Source organism: Piliocolobus tephrosceles, chromosome 6 (genome assembly GCF_002776525.5).
Source record: "Piliocolobus tephrosceles isolate RC106 chromosome 6, ASM277652v3, whole genome shotgun sequence".
In the NCBI taxonomy this organism is placed as follows: domain Eukaryota; kingdom Metazoa; phylum Chordata; class Mammalia; order Primates; family Cercopithecidae; genus Piliocolobus; species Piliocolobus tephrosceles.
In genome coordinates, this window is record NC_045439.1 from 154,488,099 (window position 1) to 154,507,549 (window position 19,451).

Consider the following 19,451-nt stretch of genomic DNA (forward strand, 5'->3'; position numbering starts at 1 on the left):
CCCGTCTCAGCCTCCCAAAGTGCTGGGATTACAGGCGTGAGCTGCCGCGCCTGGCCCTCATAGGGTCTTTATCACATTTCCTCTCCAGGGAGAAATCAATCACGAGGCCAAGTAACAGTCCTGAAGTATTTGCTTCCTATGGCAATTTCAGTATTCCTTTAGGCTGATCACCCTTCTAGGTAATCCAATCTAAGTCATATGGATGATCAGTGGTTTCATCTTAGAGATACCAAAATACCAAAGTGTGGCTTCTTTTCATTCTCCAAGTAACCACACTGGTAAGGTGCTCCAGCTTCTACTTAACAAGGCAAGGTTTAAGCACGTTACGTCATTGGCATATTTTCCGTGTGCCTCGTGGATTCTAGTTATGTCCCTGGTATGTGGGTGCACTGAATAACTGGCACGAGCCACTCCCGATAAGCCAGGATTGACTTCTGGGAGTATTAGCCACTGCAAAGCAAAAGCAGCCAAGGATTTACAAAATGTGAGGACAGTGGTGAGGAGGGAAGGAGAGAGGAGGAAGACAAAAGTCCACACCAGAGTCATTAAGCCCTGGTCATGGTTTTTAGTAGAACACAGCCCTTGCCATCTTTCTTCAAATCTGACCAATCAGAATTCTTCCTGAAAATTGTACAAATTCGTGTTTTTATGGTAACGTTAAATCATGGTCAATAAAGGAGGAGTGTACAGAGAATGAGCAGGTCTCTCCACAGGTTACATTACCATTAAAATGGGTATAAGCCTGTCATACTGAGTTTTTTCATTAACCTTTTCCAGCCAAACTTGTTGAAAGGTGCTCAGGAAGAAATTATTAATTTTGTGTCTGGAGAGAAGCATACAAGTTTTCTTTTAAAAGCTAGCATCAGAGAAAGTTTCCACATAATAAAATAAATCCCTTTAGCCCTTCAGTTTGGGAGATTCTACGTAGTTAGAGGACCACAAGGTGGAGAAGTTGTCCATCATCAGCTTCTCTGTTGTTATGAAATCTACTTACAGTCCTCCATGCTAGAGAGATCACCCACAGCAGCTCCTCTAAGACAACTGGGTTAGGGACGGTCATGCTTCATGAAGGACATAGTGAATGTGACTTACTCTTACCCATATAGAGTAAAACTACTGAAAGTGTAGCCCAGATATGTAAGGATGGTATTAATATCTTCAGTGGATTTAGAAAAAAATGCTTGTTTTTGAGAGATGTAATTTCTGCCTAGCTGTTCTGGTCCTAGAGACGTGTGCTTTAGAGCTGGGCTCTTTCAGAGGCCACCTCGGCACAACGTCAGGTAGAAATCTCAATCAGCTAGGGAAGGAAACACTTTCTGACGTTTTGACACTTCCAGAAAACAAACACAAATTCTACACACTTTTGCTTTTTCTAACAGGCTATGAATCTCACTTCTCTGTCAGCACTTCAGCAGCCTTAATGCCCAGGACTGCTTGAGCTTGTTTTTCAGCTTTTCATTCAGGAATTCTACTTGATTTGGTGGTGCCTCATTCTCTTCCAAAGATAGTAATCTGTTTTCTTGAAAGAGATCTGTTGGAGCAGGTATGTGTCTCAGAGACCGTGATTCTTTTTTTTTTTTTTTTTTTGAGACACAGTCTCGTTCTGTTGCCCGGGGCCCGGGCTGGGGTGCAATGGCGCTATCTCAGTTTACTGCAACCTACGCCTCCCAGGTTCAAGTGATTCTCCTGCTTCGGCCTCCTGAGTAGCTGGGATTACAGGCTCCCACCACCAAGCCTGATTGATATATATATATATTTTTTTGAGATGGAGTCTCACTCTGTCGCCCAGACTGGAATGCAGTGGTGTGACCTCGGCTCACTGCAAGCTCCACCTCCCGGGTTCAAGCGATTCTCCTGCCTCAGCCTCCCAAGTAGCTTGGATTACAGGTGCACGCCACCATGCTTGGCTAAGTTTTTTTTGTATTTTTAGTAGAGACAGGGTTTCACCATGTTGGCCAGGCTGGTCTCAATCTCCTGACCCCAAGTGATCCGCCCGCCTCAGCCTCCCAAAGTGCAAGGATTACAGGAGCGAGCCACTGCGCCCGGCCGAGACCATCATTCTTAACTATCTTCAAAGACCCTAACTAAGAAAGCCCAGGTGGTCAGTTGGCTCAGGATGAGGTTATAGGCTACTCTGGACAAATGATGGCCAAGATCCACAATTTGATGAAAACAAAATGTCAAGCATAGGAATAGCCCTTTATCTGATATTCCAAAGAAACACATTGATTCACATAAGCTTCAGAGTATACACTTGTCTAAGCCAGCTTATTTTCCCTGAGCAAGTGAGAATATTCTTCCTGATTTGATAAGTCAATGAAATGGAGGCTGATATTCAATGACTAGCTTTTTTTATTGACTGAAGACCCGACCACACCCACTCTGCAATGAGTCTGAGGACAGGAATGTTACCATATCACCAAAGACACTGCATCAGTCTGGGTGGTCAACTCTGGGCCAGTCTGTCACTGACACTATTCCCTGTATTGACAAGGATATGTCCCAAACTTTTCAGAAAAAGCTTCAAATACATTTTACTTCCAAGTATAAGCTAAAACACCCAATGGCATTGTGCCTCTGGCAAGCCTCTTGAGATATCTCCAGCCTTTCTATATTTTGACAGCTAGTACACTGTACTAAATGATTTTCAAGTTACATTTCTATACCTGCTGAGGAAACGGTGATTTTAGTGTCAAGTGCCTGAGCAGAGAAATACTATTGGACCTGTTGATGGCATTTGGGGTAAAATGTTTCTGAAAAGTTTCTTTTTTTTCCAGAAGCTTTTACATGCTAACCAAGAATCCCACCTCAGCAAAAGTAGTGTACTTCCATGTGCTTACTTGGCTGACTTTGGGGTACAGATGGTGGACCTGACAGGAATGGGCTCTAGAGAGTCTCATCCGGTTTCAGTTTTTATGCTTGATTGTCTTAGCCAGGCCCTTATACTATGCAGACTGCAATAGCTCCATAGGCCAAGGATTCCAATTTCTATTCCTTGGATTAAGAGTGAGAGAGAGCACAGCTGTGGGAGGATACCTCCATTCCCATTGCTGGCTTACATGCCAGGAAAAAAAAAAGACAAAATACTTGCCTGGGCAGGTTGTAGAGAGGAGCCATCCTGAAGCAGGCCACCACTGCCCGTTTCCGTTGCTTTGATAGCAGTTTGTGCCAGACGGCCTTCTTAGACCTCAAAGGCTGTTCCACCTGAGAAGAGATCACATGGGTTGGTGCACATTAGGGCTGATCTTCTGGTGGCAGGAGCTAGTCACGTGTAGCCCAGACTTCCTCATTCTGGAAGAATTTTGGCTTCTCAACTGCAGTTAGCAAAATGCACCCAGGAGCAGATATTTCAGTTGCAAAAGTCTTAGGTGTTCCTCTTTCTCCCAATTTTAGTCATTTATTGCCTAATAGCAGCTTAACTAACGGTAGGGGACTTAAATAGGGCATTTGAGCTAACGGCAAGAGTGCACAGGACACTGGCGGGGGAAATAACGGAGAGGTATGCTATCACAGGGCATCGAGATGGCACGTGGGGGTGATCCGGGATGATCCTTGGTCCTTGTTTTCTCAGCTCTATGTGTGGAGAGGAGCTTTGTACTGTCCAGGGTGTTTCTGCTTCCCCATTCCTCAGGGCAGATGCTCCTTACCTGTTCCAGGTGGAAGACAGCTGCTGAAATTCTCTGCACACGCTCCACTGTCTTTTCTGGATTGAAAGGTTCTTCACTCTTCAGAACATCCTTGTAGAGGTTCAGTTGCCATTTTACAGCTGGGTCATCAGACTGAAAATTGAAGCATACTCCTAAGATGAGGAATTTCCTGTACCTTTTATACTGAAAAAGCCTTTTGGTCCTACCATGGTTCCGTAGGAGTCAAGGCTCTCCTTCTATTATGGCTTCACTTTCATTCTCTCAGTTATCTTCTGGAACACTATAGACACTGTATAGGAACTTCTCATTCTAACTTCTATGTCTCTTAATGCTTCTGTCATATTTTCTATCTTGTCATCGCTCTGTGTTGCATTTTGGATGATTTCCTTAAAGCACTCTTCTAATTTTTGAATTCTTATTTCAGCTATGGGCAGCCTATTTTTAACCCATTTATTAGGTTTTTAATTTCAACGATTATTTTTTACTTTTATAATGACTATAAAGTCTTTTTTCAAACCCATCTCCCCTTCTCCTTTTTAAAAATATAGCATCCAATTATTGTTTTATGGGTTCGATTACTTCCTTTGTATCTCTTTAAATGTTTTAATTATATTTACATTTACATCTCTTTCAATAGCTCCTTATGGTTGAATTCTTCTGTTTCATATGCTGACTTTCTAATAGATTTCCTGATGTGCTCTTCGTAATTTAAAAAGAATATGAGCTTATCTTCAGGAGGAATTTTACCTATTGCCATCTCAGCTTATATTTTAGGAGGTGGAGGCTCTCCAAGTGGTTTAACGAGTTTCTCTGTGGAATATTTGTGGGTTTTACTGGTTCAAGGCTAACTTTATGGAAGTTTCTTGCTCTGTATTTATGCATAGTGTGGGTAATTAGGGTAATTAGGTCCCACACTCCTCTTCCTTTACAATTATTAAAAAACCAAGCCACTAAGATTTTTTTTCTGGCCCTTGAGAATTCTTTTTATGGCCTTTTTTTTTTTCTAGTATATTTTATCTACCATTCCTATATGTTTGGGGTAGAAAGGAAAGACTTTCTGTGTTGGCTTAGTTCTCTATCTCAGAGCATAATGTATTTGAGGAAAGAGTAATTCAGATTCATAGGCTTTAAAACATCTCAAATAGCCTTTAAAATGAAAATTATATTTTTTTTAATGTACCAACTACACACAAAATTATTTTGTTTCAAAATCTCTTTAGAGCAGGAGGTACTAAAACTTAACACCGCACTGTTTAACAAGACTTATGGCCAGTAAATTCTGAGACCTAATCTCCACCCCGCTGCTGTGGCCTGACATTCACATAATGGGAAATTGGAATAGATGCTTCATTGGATGTCTCTTTGCATCCTCTTTGTAATAGCTAAGCATAAACATTAAGGGCAGAACAACCCCAAAATTAAGGGCAGTTTATGTACCAGTAAATTTTTAAAACAATAATTATAAAAAGGGAGAGCTAGTCCTACCAATTAAACACAAATACCCCAAAACTGTTTTTGGAACATATAAGAAGCATGAGTAAAGGAAGTGAAAAGCCGGAAGCCTCCAGCCGGAAGGAAAGCCCATGTAAATTCTCACTGCCGTCCCGAGTCATCACCTTTTCCTGCAAGTGCAAGTTGTTCCGTAGATGTTCTCTGACCTCTTCATCTGTGTCCCTCTGTGGAAAGAGATGTCACATTTTATTCCTGGAGATCACCATGGAACTGTCAAGTAGCATACGGGGATGTGTGGAGAGTCAATGCACAGTTTTGCTGGGATCTTTATTAGAAGAATGAAAGAAAAGATATTACAGAGATTTTTCCCATTGGGCACACACTGACTTCCAAACCAAACCAGGTTTTTTTTTTTTTTTTTTTTTTTTTGAGACGGAGTCTCGCTCTGTCGCCCAGGCTGGAGTGCAGTGCCCAGATCTCAGCTCATTGCAAGCTCCGCCTCCCGGGTTTACGCCATTCTCCTGCCTCAGCCTCCCGAGTAGCTGGGACTACAGGCGCCCACCACCTTGCCCGGCTAGGTTTTTGTATTTTTTAGTAGAGACGGGGTTTCACCGTGTTAGCCAGGATGGTCTCGATCTCCAAACCAGTTTTAAAGATGAGGGCACGTTGCCTCCACACACATTAGTTTCTGCTCATCTGCTCCCCGCCCCCTAGAGGAGGAGGACTAACCCTTCAGGGGCTGAACGCCTATCACTAGACCACCTGGATCACACCTTCAGCCCAGGCAGACAGGCAGCTTACATGGCCGTATCGCGATTTTGCGAGGGAGATCAGCTCCTGGTCGCCTGGAGTACACATATTCAAACCAATGGGCAGCATTTTCTTGAGTGCAGCCACGATGAGGGAGGTCTGGATGGAATACAAGTCTCCCCGCCGCTTTGTCTTCTTCCGCTCCTGGTCTTGTCCTCCAGACTAGGAGATGATGTTGAAATAAACAGAGAGGGGCTCAGTGATTCTCCCAAAGCAACGGCCTCCTGTCAGAGGCAGCCTGCCTCCTTGTGGCCCTGTCAGTATAGGCTGGGCCTTACTACACTTCAAAGGACAGTGAACAGAGTGTGTTGAACAAAGACGAATTAGGTAGCCATAAAAGACCAGCCATAACCCTGAGCCTTCTCCTTCTGCGCATGCACACAGAACCACATAACTAAACACACATCACAGATGCCTATGGTCTTCGCTCACTCACTTCTGGACTGAACAAGTAAACTGGTGTTCTACAAAAAGAATGATCTGGTAACTGACAAAAATGGCCCCAGAAAAGTTCTGAGAATTCTGATGCTGGGGAATCACTAAAAATGTGAAAGAGCATCCAGCACAGAATAATTGCTCTGTGTTTCCAAAGCTGAAGCTGGTGTTTTGGAGCACCTCACGTAGCCTCCCCACCACGAGCCAATGCAAATTCTTACAGGAAAAGGAAAATCTAAAAGTAGGGCTGCTTTGGAATCCAGCTGAAGGAAAGTTAGGAGAAACACTGCAGACATGAAAGAAAGCAACTCCTCAATCCATGGAAGCGCGTACCCATCTTTGGCTTATGCCTTCTCATCCTTTTCAGAGAGAGTTCACTCAGTGAAGTTGTGGGTTTAAGAGAGGAATCCAGGCCAGGTGTGGTGACTCACACCTGTAATCTCAGCACTTTGGGAGGCCGAGGCGGGTGGATCACCTGAGGTCAGGAGTTTGAGACCAGCCTGGGTAACATGGCAAAACACCATCTCTACGAAACATACAAAAGTTAGTGGGTGTAGTGGTGCACGCCTGTAATCCCACCTACTCGGGAGGCTGAGGCAGGAGAATCGCCTGAACCCAGGAGGCGGAGGATGCAGTGAGCTGCGGGCACGCCATTGCACTCCAGCCTGGGCAACAGAGCAAGACTCAGTCTCAACAACAACAACAACAACAACAAAAGTTGAAAAAAAAAAAAAAAAAAAGAGAGGAATCCAATGCACTGGGCTATGTCACAATAGCAGCCTCAGGCAACCCACTCAGAACCCTCAGCATCTCCAGCACAGGGAAATCACATGGTGGGTCCAGGTGGATTCAAGGAAACAAGGCTCTGCGGTGACTCAGTTTTCATGATTCCAGGTTCCAGAGAAGCAGAGCCACTCATGTGGTACGTGCCTGCAGGATTGGGCCTCAGTGGGCACCTGCGGGAAGTGGGGAGGGCTGGGTAGCCAGAAGCAAGTCAGGGACTCCGGGAAAGAAGGAAGTGGTGCTCACCAAAGTTTTGTGCTATAAGGTACCATGAAGTGTTTGCAGCAATGAGGGGGCAGCACTGTGGTTTATCATGGCATACAGATACAGGGCTCTGGGAGCATGCCAGATGCGTCCCCTGGAACCGGCATGCAAGACCTGGTCCTCCTAGGCTTGGGCAGAATTCATTTTATGGGAAAAGGCTTTTGGAAGAGAAGAGTAGGGTCAGAATTAACGCTGTGTTGGGACTAATCTCTTTAAATTGCTTTCCAAAGGGCAAAAGAGTTTCAAAATTATTAATGGACACTCTCAAGAAGAGTGTCAATTCTTTCAGCACTTGTGGTGGCTGCACTTTCAGGTGATTGCATCACAGTATCACAAAAACCACAGCAAAATCCCTAGCCAGCAGAACCCCAGTCTGGCCAAACATTGCCAGAAAATTCTATCGGTTGCAGGGGTACCTTGTGTACAGTGCTCCAAAACACCAGTCAGCCCCTGGACAGCAGTGGGAGGGGCAGTAAGAAATATAAACAGAGGGAAAGAAATGGGGTTAAGAGGAGGAGGCTCCTGGTGTTCCAGAAAACAGCAGGAAGGTAAAGCTGTGCGTGTGCCGACTGTCACTGGCTGAGTGCTCGCAGAGCTCGTCACCATTCTACCACGAGGTTTCAAATGCTAAAGGTTGCGACTCAGGGCAAAACTCATTTATAGTCTAAATTACCCTTGAACATGTTTCAAATTATCCATAAAACATAGAACCTTGTTACATGTAGATAAACTATGTGATATCACGTATGTATACATGTAAAATATAAATGGTAATACACAGTATGCAATTGAATAAATACGTTCAAAAGTGTGACTATGTGGATTTGATTACACAATCTAAATTATTTCCTGCTCACTCTCTATTTGATTGGGCTGATCTCATGTTCTTCTCACCATAAATGCTGCATATGCAATATGACTCCAATGTGCCTGCTACTTATATAAAACATCTATGACCCTCCCCAAACCCCTGAAATATTAACCAGTTTTGTAAATGAGACTGGGATTGCTCAGGGGAGTTAAGCAAGTTTTCCAAGATCACACAGCAAGTATGCCTCTGAGCTATGCAGATGCAAGTCTATCTTGCCTGGGCTCCATCTTCCTTTCCTAAGAGCTGCATGTACCCTGGTTCCTGAGCATCTCCACTTCTTCACTGCCCAATGTAGAGCGGAGGGTTTGGGAGAATGGCAGCTGACACACATTAATTAAGAGGAAGAGAAAATGTTCAGTTATAACCTGAAACTGTAACTGGGAAATTCTCTCAGGGTAGTCTTTGGAAGACTCTCTTTGAATCATGGGAGCCTTATACAGGAGGCAGGACATCTACAGTGTGAAAGGGCTGAGACCACTAATAAAAACTAGGACTCTGACCCTGGGTAGCACCATGAGGAGTAGTGGGTTCTCAAGCCCTGTCAGTCATCCCTATCTCTGTTAGTGTGTTGGCTGCCAAGAGGGCAGCTGGAGAAGGGAGCAGAGATAGCAAGGAGACCTCGGTTAGGGTGAGGCTTGGCTGGCTTCCCCGGCTTCCCCATTCCAAGGGTGGGTAGGCCTACATTCACTCTTTGACAGGCAGTTGTCTTCCCTGGAGCAGGCCTGGGGAAACTCCAGGCGGGAAAATCCATTCTGTACCACCCCCATGGTGATCACAGTGCAGAGGGGGCCAGAGCCTGGCATCTCTAAAACTAGGACAGAAAAGACACGTCATGCATTTGACCTGTACCTTTACTTGCATGGCCTGTGTGGAAAGACAAAAGAAAAGAAACAAGGAGAAGAGTCAGTCAGTAAAAGCAGGGCTCTAAGGCATAAGGCACTATATGTTAGTTATAGCTTCTTAGCCCCCATTTCTCAGCCAACACAACAGAAACTCAATGCTTCTGGAAGCCAGTTGAGCATGGCATGAAGAGTGAGTGGGAGGTTAGGATGGAGGTTAATTTGGTCAAAGGACTTACATCCAGACCAAGCAATCTACTTCTCCAGTAAGGTCAACCCAGAAGCAGCCTTCCAGAGTGTGTGGCGCTCAGACCCGACCCAGGCTGGTCTTTAGATCTAGAGTGCTCTTGTAGGTGGCCAAATCTGAAGTCTCTGCCCTTCTACCTCCCTCCTTTCAGTTGGGTGGGCTATAGACAATCGGTCACGTAACCAAAGAGCCCAATTTTCTTTCTTCCTTCCACCCACCACATTAGCAACTCCAGCACATCTGTGGCTACAGAGAGAGGAGAACTGAGCTAAGGGGCAATGCTTGTGTTTAAGTTAAAAGAAGGTAGCGTAGGCCAGACACACTGGCTCATGCCTGTAATCCCAGCACTTTGGGAGGCCAAGGTGGGAAGATCACTTGAAGCTAGGAATTTGAGACCAGCCTGGGCAACATAGCCAGTGTCTTTACAAAAAAAAAAAAAAAAATTCAGCTGGGTGTGGTGGTGTGTGCTTTAGTCCCAGCTACTAGGGATGCTGAGGCAGGAGGACCACTTGAGCTCAAGAGTTCGAGGTTACAGTGAGCTACGATTATACCTCTGCACTCCAGACTGGGCAACAGAGGGACACTGTGTCTTAAAAAAAAAAAAAAAAAAAAAAAAGGGAAAAAGGAAGATTTATTAACAGAAAGTACTTTAGGAATATCCAAAGTAATTCATGATCACCAAAAAACCTAAAAGATGGAGCGTTTCCCTTCTTGTGCTACAACCTTTAAACATACCTTTGGTTGGGGCTACAGATTCTAATTTTATTTGTTCTGTTACATATTGCTAATATTAGTTAACTCATTGCAATTTTCTAATGAAATGCTTTTAAAGAATTGGTGGTGGAAACATTTTATTTTCTTTCACTTTCTTCCTTTTTTTTTTCTTCTTAAGAGACAGGGTTTCACTGTGTTGCCCAGGCTCTTACTGAACTCTTGGCCTGAAGTGATCCTCCGTCCTTAGCTTCCTAAAGTACTGGGATTACAGGTATGAGCCACCACACCGGCCCATGTTTTATTTTCTTAATAGGAATTTACAGATTCCTATACCTTCAAAATCGTTTTATCTCCCCATGCTTACATCATAAACTACCACCAGTAGTTAGCTTATAATCAGACAGTTGATTTTGTGTGTAGAACTTAAAAGACAGACACAGGCTTTTGTGGGGTAAGTGACTCTGGGGACACATCACAAGTGGATGGCACAGGGAGAGCTGGTGTCAGGCAGAATTCTGAACAAAGGCAAGCCCGGGCCATGGGAAGCTCTTGTCCCACTGAGAAGGTAACTGAAGCAATGACAAGTCAACCCAACATTAGACAGAGGAAAAGAAGACTTTCTGTCAGTCAGTCTGAGAATGAGAAGCAAGAGACAGAGTGAGAGGAGGGCAGGAGGGAAGGAAGAAATGGTGGAAAGAGGCAGAGTTGGAGAGAAGGGAGGGGAAGGGGGGAGAAAACGGGAAGGGTGAAACGGCGGGGGAGGGGAGAGGAAGAGGATGAGTGTGCGTTCCCGTGTGCACATTTATGAGAGAGAGAGACAGAGTATGCACACACGCCTGTGAGTACACAGCAGAAGTGCAAGAACAAAGGGAATAAAAACAAAAGGGAAGGCCAGGCGCGGTGGCTCACGCCTGTAATCCCAGCACTTTGGGAGGCTGAGGTGGGCGGATCATGAGGTCAGGAGATTGAGACCATCCTGGCTAATACGGTGAAACCCCATCTCTACTAAAAATACAAAAAAATTAGCCGGGCGTGGTGGTGGGCACCTGTAGTCCCAGCTACTCTGGAGGCTGAGGCAGGAGAATGGCCTGAACCCGGGAGGCGGAGCTTGCAGTAAGCCAAGATCGCGCCACACTGCACTCCACCCTGGGCGACAGAGTGAGACTCCATCTCAAAAAAAAAAAAGAAAAAAAAAGAGAAAAGTGGTAGGGGAGGGAATGAAAGAGGGAGAATGAGCAAGAAAATTCGTGTGAATGCCCTTGAAAAACTCAAAGATAGCTTCTAAAGTATTTCCTGTCCTTTTTCGATCCACTGAAATCACGCTTCACGCAGTGGAGTGGCTCTGAACTATACGGCACTCTAATATTTCCTGCATCATGACACTTTTATTTATTTTATTGTTTATAACCTTAGTCAAGGAACTGGCATTTCTTGGACCGAACACATTGTAACTTACCATTCCCTTCCGAGGAAGCTGCTGTCATTTTTCCAGAAACAAAAAAAGTTTCAAAACCAAACAAAAAACACCTGCTCAGCTTAGTTACAATTAGCGTAACATACATTCCCAAACCGGTGTTATATACACAAAATATACAATGAGCTCTCACAAGCAAAATCTGCTTTGACTGCCCCAGAAAAACAACGTTATCTTCGAACTAACCTTCGACTCATCAAGTAGTAACAGTGTGGCTCACTGTCTATTTTCTCCACTGCCTTTCCATTCGCAATGGCATATGTGGTGTGTGTGGCATAGGGCATTCAAATACACATAGCTCCACAAAGTCTGCCATGTGCACTGAGGCTAACTTCATTTTTACAACACCAGAATTCAGTTAAGAGTGGAGATAAAAGCAAATACAGGTCACTGTTCAGATCAGGTAGTAGAGAGAACGCCTAATTGCGGGAAGGCAGACGCAATAGGGAGTCAACTGATGAGGAAGAATACTCCTCCCCTAACCCCTCAGTATGTAGTTCCACATCCAAAAAATACCAGAAATGGCTATGAGTTACTGCTTATTGGAGGCATGGTATCTCTTTGTCTGAAATAATGCACTACATTTCTCAAATATTATTCAATCCTAGAGATACTGTTGCAACTGACTTTAAATCAGAACATCTTAGTAGAGCTGGGAGAAGTCAGGTAGTGAGCTCAACCCCATTCTGCAGACTGGAAAATTGGGACCCAGAGGAGTTAAGTGAATGATGCAAGGTGTAGCTCTAGCCAACAGCTGGGCTGGGGGAAGACTTAGCTTCCTTTCACGTTCTGGTGTATTGACCACTACACTGTGTCTCAACTCAGGCAACAGGAACAACATGAACACTTGTTACCCTGAGGACCATGGCAAATATTATTCAATATCTAGGGAGTGTCGGTTCTTCCATTCATTACATTGTCATTTTGACCCTATCCCATGTGGATCAGAAATAACTGGCATATGACAACAATAGAAATGAAACAAAAGACTTTGCCTCTACAGACTAACCAGACCAGCAAGGAAGAGGCCCACCTTCTGAAAATGACCATCCTTTGTCAAGAAACAAACACCCCCTTTTCCTCATTCGGTGATGTGAATGAACACAATGTCAGGTTAGTTTGTTAGTAGGTGGGTTTTGAAATGCCATTTTCTGTAACCTCATCTTTCTCCAAATGTAAACCCAAGGACCTTGAGCATTCATTCATTACCAGAGGTTTGAGATGTCTTTGCCATTTCTGCTCATCCAGGATCCAAGTCCTGGTATCAGAGTCATTTCTATTGCTTTGTGATCGTTCCCTGACAATCCCAATGGATGCTAGCTAGTTCAGTCCTGAGCCATTGAATCTACCCCAATTTGAAGATCGGGCCAGGAGCTGTGGCTCACGCCTGTAATCCCAGCACTCTGGGAGGACGAGGCAGGTGGATCACTTGAGGTCAGGCGTTCGAGACCAGCCTGGCCAACACGGCGAAACTCCACATCTCTACTAAGAATACAAAAATTAGCCGGGTGTGGTGACATGTGCCTGTAGCTCCAGCTATTTGGGAGGCTGAGGCAGGAGAATTGCTTGAATCTGGGAGGCGGAGGTCACAGAGAGCTGAGATCATGCCACTGCACTCTAGCTGGGCAACAGAGTGAGACTCCATCTCAAAAAATTAAAAAAAAAAAAAGATAGTATGGAATCTGTCTGGGATTTATTGACTTTCTGTAGGCAGGTGAGTCAAACAAGAGGCTGTGATACCTGTAAGAAGACCTGCAGAGGCAACTTAAGATAAGCTAGCTGTCCCAGAAAGGTGGATGTGAAAAAACCCAACCTCATCTACATCATATGACAGTAGATGTGTTTACCAAAAGACAAATGCAAAATGAATTTTGGAAAATCAAGTAAAACTAAAGTAGAAAGGATCCCTCTGCAGCAAAGATTCCTCATGAAGATGATTGCTCTACTTTGTATGTATGTAATTTTGTCAAACTTTATCAAGCAATGCATACTAGAAGTGCATAGAATATATTATAAATTCTAACAGTCAACTTCTGCATGTTGGAAGAAATGTGCCAACACAAATAAAAGCAACAGAAAGCTCAGACTGATTGCAAGTGACCAGAGTTACCTATGCTTGCTGGAGCTCCAGGTGCTAAAGTTTTCGTTTTTGGTGTCATACCAGCCCCTTGTCTGCAGCTTATATATGAGACCTCCATCCCAAATGGTTATTTGGAAAGATGCCCAAGGGCTTTGTTACAAACCCATGATTCTCATCTTGCCAGAGCTGACTTTTACTTCTGAGGGTCCCCATGCACACTCCACTTTGATGTTCCTCAAAGGCAGCACCATACCAGCAATGAGAGAGATGCACATCGCAGGTATTACCTGTCACCCATACTTGACATATACAATCAACCCTCATTGAGGCACATTTCTCGAGGATACGGAGTCAAGGGTAAGAAAAATCACATTTAAGTAGGCTTTGATTTTGAATGTATACTTGGAGTATGTCTGAGAAGTCTCTTAAATCAAAATAAAGAAGCCTCAGTGTGCAGAGCTGATGTAAGAGGCGCTGGGAGGCTAACTTGTGCCGCCTGTATTCCTGCTATGCTCCTCTCTCTAGGTTACTCTATCTTCAGACAGATGTCTGATATGCCCTTTCTCAAACATTTCCTTAAGGAAATGGACAAATGTTTGGCTTTCTGAGTGCAACTGTCATGAAAAAGAAACAGAAGGCATTAAGAGATCAACACAGCTGAAATACAACAGGTATTGAATATTACAGATAGGAAGAAAACAAGCATGATGTAAGAGTACGTGCTGTCAAAATCTACAAAGCAAGGTAATTTTTTCCTAGCTATCAAAAGGTGGCCCTAGGCATGTGTATTTCTGTATCCCCACCACACAGGAAGTAGTTCTATTTTAAAACCACTAACAGCAGCTTTTGTTTTGGAGACCTCTCAAATGCCTTAGGCAAGTCTTGAAACTTAAGCTTTTTGACATACAAGCAGCTATTTATTCGTAAAATGTGATGACCACGCTTATTTGAGAGCAGTTTCTTCTGGTTCGTTCTCAAAGAAACAGCAGCAGAGACTGTTGGTTATGTAGTTTGACCTAAATGCAGTACAGTGTTAATTCCCAGAAAATATGAAATATATTCAAGTCATGGCTGAGGTTAAGGTTGAAGAGTTTTTGGAATTGATTTCTAAGGACTTACTTTTGACATCTTGCTTTTGCTGTCTCCAGTTAAAAATGCCAAATTATTAATTTCATTCTGAATCACAAAATTTTGCTCTTCCCTCTTGAAGTTCTAAGTGGGAAAGAATTGAAAAAGCAAACATTACAAGAAAGTTCTGTAAACCAAAAATAAGATTCTAAGCTCCCCATGTAATTGAATAGACCCCTCCTCTCAGCCAAAGACACTTGAAAAACTAATTCATCCACGATGGGAAGAGGGGGTCAGGCATGTCTCATTATACCCTCTCCCTTTTAGAGTTTAGGCATATGACCAGCATTAACATTTAAATAGAGATCTTAAGACTGACAGAATACTCTTGGTAGCAATAAGACACCAAATTCCAACCTGACTCTAGTATAGCATCACAAGACAGAGAGCAGACCCTGAAGGAAATAAAAATATTTTACCCCAAAATATATTTATTTGACATATTTTGAAAGGGCTCTGCAAAGCTGTCTCTCCTGTGGGGAAAAATCACATTCTGTAGAGAATCCCCTTCCCTTTCCAGGTCTTTTCCTGATCTTCAAGAGATTCAATGAGAGCCTAGCACCTTTGAAATGTCTGAATATGACACATTTGTCAGCTGTTGTCTCTATGGGTGGCCACGTAGGAGACTTCATCTATATAATAAGAATGTTGGTCTCCACAATCCTTTGTCTTAACTCAGATACTGTTTCTATTGATTCCAGGTTTTTAGATAATAACTCTTTCTGATTGACAACTGTCAATCAGAAAATCTTTGAATCCACCTATGACCCGGACGCCCACTACCTACCCCTGTTAAAATGTCTTGCCTTTCCGGGCTAAACCAAGGTATACTTTACATGTATTGATTTACACCTCTGTCAGTAACTTCTGTCCCGCTGAAGTGTATAAAGTCAAGCTATAACCCAACCACCTTGGGCGCATGCTCTCAGGACCTCCTGAGGCAGGGTCATGGGTCATGGTCCTCACATATGGCTCAGAATACATCTCTTCGAACATTTTACAGCGTTTGACTTTTTATCATCAACAGTTTTCCAAGGTCTGCAGCGTTCACAGCCATTCTAAACCCAGGGCCCAAATGTGTTCTTACGTGAGATTTACACCACAGGATGAAGACTTCTGCCACCATGCGGAAGAGCTGGTCAGAATCAGCATCAGGGCTTTTCAGCCAGTTAGATCTGGGTCCAAAAGTAAATGAACAGGCATTTGAAAATCAGTAGGGATTAAAGTATTCACACCCTAAAAATTATACCAACACTGGCGACAAGCATTTATCCAGATCAAACTGCATTCTCATATGAAAACAATAATCAGGGAGACTAAATAGCAATATATTCCTTAAACATTTAGATATAGGCACATAATTACAGTAGATTTCTTGAAGGATCTACGATAATTATTTCCATTTGCCAAAGGATTCAAGAATTACCTTAGCAAACTGACGTCAGATATCAACATTTCAAAATGGTCAAAAGTAGGTTATGTTTTTTCTTTAAACTGATTAGTAGATTAAGGTTAAGCTCTAAATTTTGGGAGATGCTTCCCTTAATATATAGGCTAGCAAAGGTAGGCAAGTCTTGGTCGCTATGACATCTAACCTTGTCCTTGACAATTGTCCTCGTCAAACCTCTGAAATTCTGAGCACTCTCAACAGTTCACGCCCCACCCCTTTTCCTTTAAAGCCAGTTTTATCAATGAAATTTTGTAAGATAATATGTTTTTCACTGTGATTTGAAGTGTATAAGCAGAAATCAATTATCCTCATCTATGCCCTCTAAAATGGTTTGAAGATTCCCTATAAATAAGCAGTATTCATAAAAAAAAAAATAGACTAGCTAAGAAATTTTGCAGTAGCACCAAGAAGGCTGAACTGCAGTTTCAGGAATTCAGTTGTTTCTATAAGCTGTCTTGCAGTGAAGTAGCTTACATATTCAAATTAAATTATACTTCCAAGGGCTGGGTAAAGTTGCCATTTTCAAATGTCTACAGAGACATGAAACTAACTGAAACAAACAAACAAACAAAAAACCCCACTGTTTCTCTGCTCAGCACTTCTGATATCAAACATGTGGGGATTTTCTCACATAAAACAATTCTTCAACTCTTCAGACACTGACTGAATGACCTACACTTCAAATATGACACTAACTACCTGGAGTTCGTGCAGACCCCACAGGTTAAGGGCTCAGACCCACAAGCCTGCCCCTCACTTCAGATGCCGGTCTCAAGTCCCAGGTTGTGACCTGTACTTCTGACCAATTGGCTACAACCAACCCATTCACTGGGTTCAATAATTTGCTAGAGCAGCTCACAGAACTCAGGAAAATACTGGATTTACTATTACCAGTTTATTATAAAGGACACAACCAAGGAATAGCCGAATGAAAGAAATGCACAGGGCAAGATATGCGGGAAGATGCAGGGAGCTTTCATGCCTTCTCCAGATACACCACCTTCCCAGTACCTTCATGTGTTCAGCAACATGGACATCTCCAAACCCCATAGCTTAGGATTTTGTTCTGTGGTGGCTCCATTATCTAGGCATGATTGGTGAAACCACTGGCCACTGGTTATTAAACTCAATATGCAGCCCCTCTCCTCTCCCCAGAGGTTAGGGGAGGGTAAATGGTGGTAGGGCTCAAAGTCCCAACCCTCTAACTGCAGAGTTGGTACATCTGGCAGCCAGTCTCCATTCTCCAAGAGTCACCTCATTAGAATAAACTCAGGTGTGGTTGAAAGGGGCTTATTTTGAATAACAAAAGATGCTCCTTTCACCCCTTTCCCTCAGGAAATTCCATGAGTTTTAGGAGCTCTGTGCCAGGAAGCAGGGATGAAGAGCAAATACGTATTTATTATATCGCAATATCAGAGTGACACAAGTTAAACTATTGTCTTTCTTTTTTTTTTTCTGAGACGGAGTCTTGCTCTGTCGCCCGGGCTGGAGCGCAGTGGCCGGATCTCAGCTCACTGCAAGCTCTGCCTCCCGGGTTTACGCCATTCTCCTGCCTCAGCCTCCCGAGTAGCTGGAACTACAGGCACCCGCCACCTTGCCCAGCTAGTTTTTTTGTATTTTTTAGTAGAGATGGGGTTTGACCGTGTTAGCCAGGATGGTCTTGATCTCCTGACCTCGTGATCCGCCCCTCTCGGCCTCCCAAAGTGCTGGGATTACAGGCTTGAGCCACTGCGCCTGGCCACTATTGTCTTTCTTAAGGTAAAAATATTTGCGTCTCAAAATGGTCTGAAAAACCTGATGCCTCTTGCCCCATGTAGGGTAACAGCTACCAAAAGCCAGTTCCCTAAGCCCTAGGACATCAGACTGAATTGTGGGTAGCCTGTACCTCCTACCCATTCGTGAGGAGCACCAGGCTAAGAAATATAAAGACTCATGAGGCCAAGATCACTTTGGGATCCTTCTCTTATCTCCTGAACTCCTTACTGCCCTTGGTTCCAGCCTCAGGGACATTCTTATCTAATCTCTCTTGTTTTCAGATTCAAGCAGCCTCTCCTTTATATAGCTGGCATTACTGGTTGTCTGCCCAATACTCATTCTCCTCTTCTCCCATAGTAACAATCCCCATTTTGTTCAGGGTGGCACTGTGCCCTGCTAAAGATCACATTACCCAGCTTCCCTTGAGCTACAGCTATGTAACTAAGTTCTGATCAATACGATGAATGCAGAAGTTGTTGGATGGGCCTCCTGGAAATAAATCTCTAAGAAGGGATCAGATAGCTGAAGGTGCCTTTTTGCCTTTCTCCTATTGATTTCCTACTTCCTGTCTGGAATGAAAATATGATGGGTGGAACTCTTAATTGGCTTATATCATAAAGTAACTTCAAAGATGGAAGGCAATGTTGAGGATATAAAGACAAAGGAATGAGGCTGGGCACGGTGGCTCACACCTGTAATCCCAGCACTTTGAGAGGCTGAGGCGGGTGGATTACTTGAGGTCAGGAGTTCGAGACTAGCCTGGCCAATGTGGTGAAACCCTGTCTCTACTAAAAAAAAAAAAAAAAAAAAAAAAAAAATTAGCTGGGCAAGGTGGTAGGCACCTGTAATCCCAGCTACTCAGGAGGCTGAGGCAGGAGAGTTGCTTGAGCCCGGGAGGCAGAGGTTGCAGTGAGCACCCAGATTGTGCCATTGCACTCTAGCCTGGGCCACAGAGCAAGACTCAGTCGAAAAGAAAGAAAAGAAAAGAAAAGAAAAGAAAAGAAAAAAAGAAGGAAGGAAGGAAGGAAAGAAAGAAAGAGAAAGAAGAAAGAAAAGAAAGAAAAGAAAGGAAGAAAGAAAGGAAGAAAGAAAGGAAGAAACAAAGGGAAGGAAAGGGAAGGAAAGGAAAGAAAGAAAAGAAAGAAAGAAAGAAAGACAAAGGAATGAGGCTTTCTAATGAGGAACAATACTGGCCCTAGCTGAGCTATCTTTGGACTTCTTTTCTGTGTGAGATTAAATTTCTCATTTGTTTAAGCCACTATAGCCAATTCTCCATTATAAGCAGCCAAATGCAATTCAAACTTGAGGCTTGAAGTTGGCAACGCTTTCTGATTTTTTTTCCATTGATTTTTCAGGGTCAAATGTCAAATTTTATCAGAACTACCAGCTGTTCATTCCTTAGTGTTTTGGTTTAAATGAGCTTCATAGGTTTTCGAGACACCTTCAGTGGGAAAAGGTAAGGGTCATATCTTATCTAGCCAAGGAAAAGCACAGCCACAGGA

At 43.5% G+C, this 19,451-nt stretch overlaps 1 protein-coding gene across 1 annotated transcript in view; it reads right to left on the reverse strand.

The window, feature by feature from the left end:
* RYR3 (ryanodine receptor 3) overlaps positions 1-19,451 on the reverse strand; it is a 404,874-nt gene that overhangs the window by 51,710 nt on the left and 333,713 nt on the right. The window contains exons 68-74 of the mRNA XM_031935734.1: positions 15,832-15,919; positions 14,736-14,828; positions 9,112-9,126; positions 5,901-6,071; positions 5,264-5,323; positions 3,648-3,779; positions 3,092-3,204 (exon numbers count right to left, since the gene is read on the reverse strand). Of these exons, the coding sequence (XP_031791594.1) occupies positions 3,092-3,204; positions 3,648-3,779; positions 5,264-5,323; positions 5,901-6,071; positions 9,112-9,126; positions 14,736-14,828; positions 15,832-15,919 (672 nt within the window). The remainder of the gene's footprint in view (positions 1-3,091; positions 3,205-3,647; positions 3,780-5,263; positions 5,324-5,900; positions 6,072-9,111; positions 9,127-14,735; positions 14,829-15,831; positions 15,920-19,451) is intronic.